The sequence below is a fragment of the Solea senegalensis genome, linkage group LG19 (assembly GCF_019176455.1).
Source record: "Solea senegalensis isolate Sse05_10M linkage group LG19, IFAPA_SoseM_1, whole genome shotgun sequence".
Taxonomy (NCBI): domain Eukaryota; kingdom Metazoa; phylum Chordata; class Actinopteri; order Pleuronectiformes; family Soleidae; genus Solea; species Solea senegalensis.
The window spans coordinates 14,966,652-14,978,361 of record NC_058038.1 but is presented as its reverse complement, the minus strand read 5'-3'; the positions used below and the strand labels follow the sequence as shown (position 1 = coordinate 14,978,361).

General features: G+C 42.7%; 1 protein-coding gene across 1 annotated transcript in view; it reads left to right on the top strand.

Moving 5' to 3' along the window:
- The first annotated feature begins 646 nt into the window (after positions 1-646).
- Positions 647-11,710, top strand: part of LOC122784705 (alpha-1,6-mannosylglycoprotein 6-beta-N-acetylglucosaminyltransferase B) — a 55,402-nt gene continuing 44,338 nt past the window's right edge. Inside the window, exons 1-2 of the mRNA XM_044050019.1 lie at positions 647-1,078; positions 2,146-2,258. Coding sequence (XP_043905954.1) covers positions 1,011-1,078; positions 2,146-2,258 — 181 coding nt within the window. The 5' untranslated portion in view covers positions 647-1,010. The remainder of the gene's footprint in view (positions 1,079-2,145; positions 2,259-11,710) is intronic.

Here is an 11,710-nt window from a genome sequence, read left to right as displayed (position 1 = left end):
AAAATCTATTCAATCTATATGTCATTACTCAGGCCATAAACACGTGAATCAAGTTTAAAACAGTACGAATGTTCAAATAATATCGAACAAATAATCATAAACATCAAAAATAGTCCGTTGGCAAATTGTTTGCCAGGAAAACAGGAGTCAAACTTCTTCAGGGCTGGGGGTTTTTATCACTTAGGGGTGTGGCTAGGAGGGGCTGACTGGTGATTGCATGTAGTGGGCGGAGTCTTGTCATTTTGATGTTGTTTAAAATGAAATGAATTGAATACAAATCACAAGTTAGTCCTTGAGGTCAGGTCAGGAGGAAGTCCCTTAAGTGGTAATCTTGTATCAGCAGCTGCGTAAGACGATGTCTGGTGTCGAGGAGCATTATGGGATAGGTCTTCAAGGTCTTCAAGGTCTTCGCTTTGGCTCTTGATCTGCTCGTGAGGCTATAGAAAATATTCCGGACAGAATATCACAATTGGTGCAATTAATACTTGATACAAAAAAGAAGAAGCATTTGCTATATGTTTAAAGGACTACGGAGTTGTGTTCATGATAGTGCACAAGAGACTAAAAGATGAGGCTGAATTCTGAACTGTAGAGAAACTGTAATGTCCCAGTATGAATCCATAGGTGGCGCAGCTCAGCTGAAGAGCCGCAGATACAGGCAGCCACTCACTGCTCCATCCGCTCAGATGAGCCCAAGAACTAGGAACTAAGCAGTCCTGCTTGTGCCTCTGTCTCTAAAGGATGTTAAACAACATTATGGATACACGTGGAACAGGCTGAAGGACAATCACGAATACTGCTCCTTCCCCTCTTTGGAGAAACGGTCTGATCGAGTCTTTTCCTGCTGAACGCGCAGGAGATTTTTACACGAGCGACACACGCGGGGTTGTGAAGTTCGTGGAGTCGGCAAAGACGATACTCCAGACGCCGGGACTGTGGGCTAAAGTTATGCTTGTCACACAGACTCGCGCCATGATCACAAAACCCGGCGCCTTCTACGTGTGTGGAAAATGATTGGCACGAGCGGCGACCTTTCCACGATGCTGAGGAGATGTCTTCTCACTTTCAAACCATTCAGGTAAGAACGTGCTCTTCTCCTCCGTCTTATAAACAAACACAAATGTCGACTTTTACTGTCAAATTCACCACACAATATCTGCAACAGCAGAAATAAGCAAAGTGTGTTGCTTAAGTCTTAAATCTTAAAAGTCTTAAGGCTTTGGCATACATTTGGAAACAGTTGGGACAATTAGATTTACAAGATTCTTGTGTACAGATTTGCCTCGTTTCAGCAGCAGCAGATGGAGGAGCAGTGAAGCCAAATAAAGCAGACTTCAAATGACTTAAAACTCAAGATGATGGCATTATTGTCAGGCTTTCAGGCACAAGGTTCCCCAGGTGTTTTTTCAGCATTCTGGATGAAGAACACGCTCTGTCACAACTCCAGACCTGATTCAACATGCTGGTGTTGCACTTTGGTGGCAAACAGAAGTCTCACCTTAAGCTCAAAAGTACTTGACTCCACACACACACACACACACTAATTCCAGTCCACCACCACTGAACATCTGCAGCCTCTCTGTCAGTGTCAGTGTTCTGTTGTCTGACACTACAGTAGTGACAACCTGTCCTGCACTTCCGTCGTATTAAAAAGATTGTCTCGTTCTCTCAAACGTTCCCCTGCAGTGAGCACAGGGGCCACTTTTCTGCTATTTGGTCTAAAGACTTTCTTTAAGAGCCTCAGAAATGAAACATTTGCTGTGTGTGTGTGTGTGTGTGTTCACTCCCCGCTGTGCAGCCGCTCACTTGAAACGTAATGCTTTTGTTTTTCGGGATTTGCTCACTGAGCACAGTGCCGTGCACAAAACACATCACTGTGTTGGGTCATTTGAGATCGCACAGTCAAGAGATTGCACATAATGTGGAAAAAAAAAAACCCTCCATGCTCCACAGTGCCTCAAACAACTCAGAGCTACTTGGATTTGCTCCTATTATGATAATTCTCCTGTCTTGTCCTTGTTTGCACTTTTGTAGTTTTTTTGTTCTTTTTGTTTCAACAAAAGTTTCAATCTCCTCTTTTGTTGGTTACTTTTGTCTCTTGCTCTTTTGTCACATATCGTCTTGTGTCTGTCTCACTCCTTGCAGGATCTTCGTGGTGGGGATTGGCTTCTTCAGCCTGTGCTTTCTAATGACCTCTCTCGGGGGCCAGTTCTCAGCCAAACGACCCGGAGATTCTCCCTTCACAGTGCGAGCCGAAGGTAAGCCCGCAGTTACGTGTCGGTGCTGCTCTGCGGGCTGCGTCTGTCGTCGCTGTGGCCTGTGCTGGTAATGAACAGCCTGGGAACATGCTGCGAGCTTCATGGGGCTCCGTTGATTGCAGTCAGTGGGCCGACAGACCTGCTCACTTTGCTCATCAGGAGTACATCAACGGGTTCTGTCGCCTGGAGAGGCTTCTCTCTTTTCTCATCTACACCTATGTCTGATTTCATTCTCTTTTTTTTTTTTCATCTTAGCTCAGTGTGCACATGACCTCGATGTGACCCACGTGTCAGTCGCTGAGTTGAATTTTTATGTTGTGTCTCTTATGTGAGTCCTGTGATGTATAGATTCATCGACGCTTTAATCATCGCCGTGGGGAAGTTCTAGTTTTTCAGTGATGCTGAAGGCTGAACCATAGTAGTGTTGGGCACACACAGTGCAACAGTAACACAGTTTGTTCCAGACGTACAGACAGAGGTTTTTTTTTAGTCTTCATCAAAAGTCACTATTTTATTATTTTATTATTATTTTCACCGCTGCTGTAGATCAAATGGTCTCCTCATCTGTCAATTTAAGGCTATTTATTGAACTTGAAATGACATTTCTCTCAAACCTCGGAAATGTATGTTGAAGGGAAATGGGAACATGTTCATTGTTTGATGTTCCTTTAATCCCCAGGTGACTGTAAACAAATCCTAACCAAAAAAAAAAAAAACAACTCCAAATGGCAAATCAAAAGTGGCAGAATGGCCTGTCCTGAAAGAAACGTATCTCCCTCACCACGTTGCCTGTGTTTGCGCGAATCACGTGTGGTCGAGTCGGTGTCGGACTGTTGTCTCTCACCTTTTTATCGCTGCCTCTCACAGTGTTGACACTTGGTGTCATCCTTTGTGACAAATAACAGGTGGCGGGGGGGAAGATGCACTGTCTGTCACACACCTGTCCAAGGATGTCCAGCTGGTTGACGTTATTATTTCATTGTCCGCGTTGAATCAACCATACAGTGCATCTCGAACCCAATCAGTGACCAACACGGGGTTTGTTTGTTTTCTTGTGTGAGATAATGTCGACTTGAATGATGGTACTTTGGGGATTTCACGTAGACCCGTAGCTGAAGCACCTCCTTGGGGAGCAATCAGTGTAACTGTGAAAGTGTATGTGTCGTGCATGAGGAGAACATTTCTTATGATTCTAAACCATTTGCGAAATGGTATATGCAAAAGTGGAGGGGGGAGAGGGAGTTTGTGTGTGTGTGTGTGTGTGGGGGGGGAGACAGTAGAGCTGTCTGATTAATTAACCACTCACACGCTGCAGTCAAGGGAAGGCATCCAGGCTCCAGCTCATTAAACTCTGCTTTACCACCAACCAGGGAGCGTCGGGCTATGTAAATGTCCGTCCACTGTGTGTTTGTATATGTGTGCATGTTTGGAAATCAGGATTAGTGGTGCGGGGAGTTAGCGTAATGAATGAGCCGGGCTGTATTTAGCAGAGTAGTACTGCCATAGTGCTATACCGCAGGCACATCCACCCTGCTGCTGCTGCTGCTGCAGGACACTCGCAGCCATATTGTCCCTCACGCTGACATGTGTTGGGACATGCTTTCATACAGGACATGTTTAAATCACTTGAAAGTGAGGGAGGCAACTTAAAAGTTAAAGGTTGTTTTGAGAGTCTGCTACTCACCTTCTGACTGGCAACGACAGCCGGGAAAAGGTGTAAAGAAATATATGTAATTATTGTCTTTATACCTTCTGCCTCTCCATTCTGTCACCCTCTACCCATTCCCCTGCTTCATGTGTGTTGGTCACTGTATTTTATTGACAAAACTAAAACAAGATGCACCAAACCTCTAAAAAAAAACCCCCTCTTTTCAGGTTCCTACAGATCTTTTTCTGCGGTATTTCAGATTTGCATTGTGTGCATTGTGCGTCGTGTAATGTTACCCTTCTTGACTCTAAGTCAGGTGATACCAGGCTATGTAGAGATTTTTGAAAGGCATGCATTTTCTTCATTACATCTTTTTGACAGCACAGGGAACTAATGAGGTGGAACAGAAGTAGGAGCGCACACAGACCGCTCTCCTTTCCAGAGTGGGAAGCCTTAAAGGCAAAGGTGTTTGATCCTAGATATCGTAAAGGCTCCAGAGGTGCACTGTAGCTTTCTAATAGGCTGTTTGAAGACCACCTTTTCAGCGCGTCCTTTCACCACACGGATCTTTAATGCCGCTTCGTCACAAAAGGAGAAGAGAGCCGAGGCTTTCAGGTTTTAGCCTGGCCAGAGCACGATGGAAGTGTTCGGGTGTTAATGTGTTCTCCATCGATTGCTGTAATTACAATCACCCTTTAAGTGATGGTAATGTGTTTACTGCAGGATATGAGACGGTCACAACTTCCAGTGAAGGCAGACATTGTCTTAAACCAGGTGTTGTATCAGACTCGAGGCCGTAAAGCCGGCAATACAATTGTATTTGGCCCGTGAGATTATAGGTGCATTAGGTGCGTGTTTTTCAGTCATTTAGCTATTTACACGGTGCATAATCTTGGTGCTAAGTGAGGCACAAGGCAGAAGGGGGTTGTATTTAGGGTCTGTTTTGGGTATAACATCAGTCAAATCAAATAGAGCTTGTCATTCCCTTTTAAAAAGCCAGGTGCTCCTGTGCCTGACGCATTACTCTTTAAATCGTGCGATGACAATCTGCTCACGCATGAGGTTACGGAGCACAAGCAGAATCGATGCAAAATAAAAATCTGAGATGAAAATCAGTGTTTATAAGGAAATGTTTGAGGAGCTTTAAAGAAATGTGCCAAAGGCAGGTTTGAAGATAAGAGCAAGCGGCAGAAGTTGATGGCGATAAGACAGGAAGAGCACGCTGTGAGTGTGATGTGCAGCTGCGATTAAAATAAGTCGACACGCAGCGCCGGCGCTAACTTGGAGACACTTTGTTCGTTCGTATTTTGATTCCGGACTGAATCGGCAGTGAAACGTGTCTACATGAGTGGAGCGAGAGTACAGAACAGTAGCAGGACAGTGGTCAATGGTGCAGTGGCTTTCTGCTGCCTCAAGATAGCAATGCACTGACACTGGGCCTGACCTGACCTGCATTTGCTCCCTACATGATGTAGGCACTGGGCGTAAGCTGCACTTTGCACCACATGTTATGTCTTTCTTGCTCTTCCACTGACACACATTAATACCACAAATCAAGTTGTCTCGCCTGTAAAAATAAATAAACAAGTGAAATGTGGACTGAAAACACAGAGCTCCCTCTCTTTCAGCTTTATACATTTACGAGTACAGCAAATAATTGGCTAAGATTCGTGCGACTTAGAGGCCTGTGTTGCTTTTTTCAGAATTTGATATTATTTGACCTCGTCTTGGACATAGTTTTTAAGTTCTGTAACAGAATTTGACACCAATATTTGCAAAAATCCATGTTTGAACTGCCCCTCAAAGAATAAAAGCAATTAATTACTTTGGGGACCGGACTCTCACCAGTGAGAATTATTTTGGGTTGAATGTAAAACAAAAACCGGCCATTTCCACGTAGTTTCAGCCCATCACTGCGTCAGAGAGGCAGGTGTTGGGGGCATTGCATCGAGCAGCATATCCATTGCATTTTATTGTTTTCCCTTCACAATCACTAATAGAATTTTTCTCTTTTATTTCATGGCTCAACAGTCTTCACGATGCGATGCATTGAAAATGAGTCTTTCCTCACATCACTTAGGGCGTGGCTTTCGCTATGAAATTTCATAGCATTTCATTTGAATGTAAAATGGCAGAAGTCACCGGCTCTGCTTCCTGTGTGTGTGTGTGTGTGTGTGTGTGTGTGTGTAGATCTCAGAACTTCATCTGCAGTTAGGAAGAACTGAAAATGTGCAGTGGACCGCTTGGCTCTGTGCCTGACAAGGGAGAGGTATGAATAAAATATGACCACTCATTGTTCAGTCTTTTGCAAGCTCCAGTCACCTGGTGGAAAGACCAGTGATTTGCTTTGCTTTTTCGTATGTGCGGTAGAAGTGCTGGTGTCGACCCCAAGTACAAATGGATTAGATTGTCTCTGAGACAAAAAGCAGTGCTACAGTTTTGATTGCAGGTTTTTACTAGCGTGGCCATGTTAGGGCTCTTGTGACGTACCACCATGATGTTTAAAGTCTTGTGCAGCACCTTCCGTTACATATTGAGAAGTTTGATTGAGGAGAAAACACTTGTAGAGCACAGGTACCAAGGGTACTTGGTTGATCACAACAGTACTGATTTTAGGTCTGCGTCACCACCAAAATCTAATAGTTCTACAGTAGGCTCACGTCTTTAGAACGTGCTATCAAATGGGCCCTTTACTGTAATTTGACTGGCGTCATGTTTGCTTTTGAAACTGGTAGATGGGGTGGAGTGGCTCAGTGGTTAAGACCCTACCTTGTGTACCAAAGACATCATGGTCGCAAGTTCGATTCCACCCCTGGCTAATTGTACTTGATTCAATTGTAAGTCGCTTTGGATAAAAGCGTCTGCTAAATGACATGTAATGGTAGATCACAGACGTCACCTGCATCCAGGAACCTATTAGACCAGGGGTGTCACACTCATTTTAGTTCAGGGGCCACACACACCAGCACAATTTAATGTCAATGTCATTTTCCCCTTTGTTTTACATTTAGTGAAGTATCTTTTTACAAAACATAGTATGAACAATTTCTTGAGAAATTATGCCTAAATAAACCATTTACACAACTTACAGATCAGCATTTCACATTATGATTAGATTCTAATCTGCATCCTGGGCCACGTGCTTGATACCCCCCTAGACGATACTTAATCACATGATGATCCACGTCCAATCAAGCATATGTGCCATGCTCAATTTATCTATTTTCCTCTAAATGGGTACATCATTTAGACATCAGTGCGCTAGCAACTGAGGCCAAAATGTTTACTGATGTTATAAATCAAGTGAAAAGTAGGTCCATCTTCCCATAGACTTCCATTTTTGCAACCAGTGGTGTCACTCCCTGGAGCTCTATTCAAGAAAGTACCTCTGCGTTAGACTCACCCTGCAAACTAGAAGATTATGTCCACTTTGCGTTATGAAATCTATGGTTATGCTGCTCAAACACAAATGCAGCCAAATGCATAACCTCCTTGACAAAGATAAAATTCCCCCCAACACTCTTAAATGGCTCAGCCACCAGAATAATACCATGATACTAATGCATAAATAATTCTATATAACTCCAAAAATATAGTTGGAATCCATTTGTTAAAAGAAGAAAAAGAAGTTTCTTTTCTATTTTTTGATTTAATGCAGCCAGCCCTGAAGTAGATTGACATGGAAACAGTGCTCATATATATGTAGATAGAGACACAATTAATTTTAAATAAATGAGGTACAAGCGACATTGCTGCTAATTTAGATGTGCTTTCTGCATCCTTGTGGTGATGAATAATGATGAGCCACTTTCAGGGCACATGTTTCATTGATCCCCAGCTCTGGCAAATTAGTAGCAAGTTGCTCAGGAAGTTCACATTTGCTTTCATTAGCGCTTCCTTGTTCCTCCTTTTTTGGGCCAGGTTTATTAAGTGTTCGTCATAACACAAACCTCTGAATCTGAAGTGGAAAAGACCGCTCGTAACACCACCGTTCACTTTGGTTTAAACCTGTGTGGAAGTCAATAAAACAATAACAACATTGCATAGTGTGGAGGACGCAAGGAGACACATCCAAGCTTCAAATAAAGGCACGTGAAGCTTTACCCTGTTGTAATAGTGCGAGTAGTTTCCCCCTTTTTCCACACGTCTACACAAAGCAAGATGCTGGAGCACCAACACGGACAAATTGCCGTGGTTTTCTCCTCTTGTGGCTTCAAGAAAAGCGACAAACTATCTCAATTACTTCCCTGTCATGAATATTTGAATTAGCAGCGAGAAGAAAGGGTGCCGTGTGTGTGTATGAGTGTTCAGAGAATTTATCTTGGTGACGGGTGAGATGGAGAATTCTGACCCTGAGCTCCCTCACTAAGAAAACTAGCCAGCCAGCCAACAGTAATGACTAGTTGAAATGATTTTGCTCTCAGTGGTGCCAGTGGGGCAGAGAGGAAAATGTTGCATATAAATCAAATATGACACACTGCTCTGATCAATAGTTTAATTTATGTATCCCGATGCATCGGAACACGTTTTTTTCCATCTTGATAAGCTCAATGTGAAATGAAATGTCACACTTCGTTTACAGAGCTCCAATTAACCGTTTTTGTTAAGAGAGAAATTCAGTAAAACGACTCAATAATAAGTAAACCAGTAAAATGTGTGGGCTCCATGGTGGAATAGTGGCTTAACACATGGAGCAAAAAGATGACTCAGGGTCTTTCTGCATGGATGTTCTTGTGTGTGTGTGGGTTTTCCCCAGGTTCTCTTGTTTTCACCCACAGTCCAAAAACATGCAGAGGTTTATTTGACATGTATGTTGGACCTGCGATGGACTGGACCGTGCTTCTCGCCTTACGTCAGCTGGGATTGGCACCAGTGGCCCTCACAGCCCTCATGTGGAGGATACAGTGGTAGACAATGAATGAATGAATGAATGAATGGTTGTTTGAATGAATGTTTTCCACCTGCACAAACGTGCATTTGATTCTTGCATCACAGGTCATGAACTTCCACGACGCACGTCTCCTCAAATGACACAAGGACACGCCAGTATTGATCACAGTTACATGGATGAATAAACTGACTGCTGAATAATAGATTACTTGGATTCATTTACCTTGTTTGCTAATATAGAATATCCCATTCAAATTCCAATTTAAATGGGAGTAGTTTTTTTTGACATTTTTAGGTACTTTTAGTGAATAATTCTGCTCAGTGTTTGATACTTGATGAATCTTCCAGAGGCAAATGTTGTGCTTTTCACTCCACTACTTCACAAGTTCAAGTGTTCCAAAAAGTCTTAGTATGCAATGTTGTAAAAATTCTAAAATGTTATTTATTTATTTAAAAGAGCGCAGAATAGATGAGCTCTGACACGATGCAGTGCAGTTTCTTGGTAACGATCCAGAAATGAGACCCTGTTAAACTTTGAAACCTGCAGTGTGTGACCTTTGGTGATTCGTGTTGTTTCCAATACTGTGTTGCCTTTGTTTGGTCTTTGTGAAAAGAAACAATATTTAAATGTTGCGTTTGTGCATGTGCAGCAGCAGCAGCGCAGGGGTGGGTGGGGTCAAGAAATGTTTATCTCTTCACACTGCCGCACGACTTTGTTATCCGACCTGCAGAATTCCCTTCTGAAACCTTTTTGGTAGGCACCTCTTTGTATTTGTAGTCATACTTTAACCTGTTTGCAGCTTTACTAGTGCAGTGTTGCTGTTGCCTCCATCTGTCTGTTGTCTTAAAACAAATCATTTTCTGTGATTCACTTGCTGGGTGACGCATGATTAAGACGCTGCTATACTGAGAAACGCAGAGAGTCATGTGAGGCAGGTTTGTGCAGCTGCAACTAAGGATTATTTACATAATCGTTGGGTTCATAAAATGTTGAACAATATTGATCAGCGTTTTCATCTCAAATGAAAGCAAGAAAATATTCACATTTAAGAAGCTGACTAATCTGAATAAAAAAGCCCCAAAAACATTTTTAGTCATCGATTAATTGAGTAATTGACCTATTTGTCAGTGGTTTGTTAACAAGTTTATGATTAAAAATTAGGCACTAAAGCGTTAATGCACTTTTTTTATTACATTCTTCAATCTGGATTCTTTCCTAATTATAGTGAGTACGAGTTCCGGTATCTTTGTTTTAGTGATAGATTCGATATTTTGACAACAGAGTCAGTCATTCTAAAATGGAAGGCGCAGAACATTACTTAGCAACCTTAATAACCTAAATAAATTTCCTGGTGGAAAAACCCAGCAACATAGAAATTGGTTGAATTAGCACTGTATAGTGAGATGCCATGCTCTCTCAAAGGTGAAGTGGAGCAGAGTAGAAATGTCAGAGTCGTGCCACTTTTTCTTTCTTTTCTTTTCTTTTTTTTTTTAAACTCACCCAGAGTGCTGCATATGTGAGGATTACCAAATGATACATTATGCAAAGTGTGGATTTCGTAGTTTGTCAGTCTCATGTTATGCCACGCTTGGATTCTTCGCCTGAATAGAGGGGATGTCATTGCTTATACCTCCATGAAGCTGGAATTATTGGAATGTGTCCACAGTTTTCTTGCTGCCCACACCCCCCCAACTCAACTCACTGATTACTGTTACTCTGTCTCAGGATAATAATGAAATATCTTGAAGCACCGAATCTGTTATCTATGAATTCAGCGCTGAGAGGCCATGGCTAAATGATCTATAGACAGAGCGGTCGATAAAACCCCTGCAACCTCTCGCTGTGCGATTTCAGATACTCGCAGCCATTCGCATCCTGGGCACATAAACAGATAATTGGCACAGATGAAGAGTCCCTCTAAATGCCTGGAGCTTGTGCTTTTTACACCAGCAGGGAACTTTTAAAGCTTAAGAAAATCCGTCTGTCATATGAAAAGCTTTGGCTGCAGTGGCTCAGTTAAATGGCGGTGAGGATACAAAAGAGCACATCAGGTATAAAAAAAATGCGCTAGTAAAGGTCACTAATAAGAGCAGAAATTCACCAACAAAGGAACAAGCCTCGGGCACTAATTGTAAAATGGACAATAGACAATGTGAAGGAAAAAGGGCGCGTGTTAAAGAACTCTGCAGGGAAACCGAGGAGAACGACGTGATAATGGCACCGTCTGAGATAACAGGAGGATTATTGGCTTTCAGGTGAACAACAGAGTTAAACAGCCGTGCACTCGACATTGGGAGATTGATCAGGATGTCGTCAATGAAAAATCAGCTTGACCCAGCAGTACATCCTCTATAAAAAATGTTATTTGTTATTTTCAGGTAAAATACCCTTTTAATACACGGTCTTTATTCTCATCAGCGCTCTTCAGAGTACTTAGTGGCCCCTGTTTGCTGCGTGACAATACATGTCGCGAGTTGCTCTCCGTGGACAGCGATTAAATGTTGACTGCGCAGCAGGCCACAGTACAAATGGTGATATAACTGGAATTTGTTCATGATATCGATTGTCCCGTGGCACTTCCAAAATTGAGTCATTAAATGAGATTAGCTGCTGCTAAATTGGCCCTTTATTAACAAGCGGATGAGGAATGACACAGGGGGAGGGCGGGCGCACCACATTAGCACATGGACGCTCAAGATCAACTGCTGCTGCACTGAGGTCGACACGTCGGACTGTTCACTGGCCGTTTTGTTTTTTTCCGAGAGGCAAGAATGAAGCGAGGAAGAACACGGATCGCAAATATTATAAGGTCAGGTTCTATAAATGTTACCGTGAAGGGCGATTGGTCACAGCAAAGGTGATGCACCAGCACAACGTGTCTGAGGAGCGTTCCTGTGGATAACCTTAAAGCTC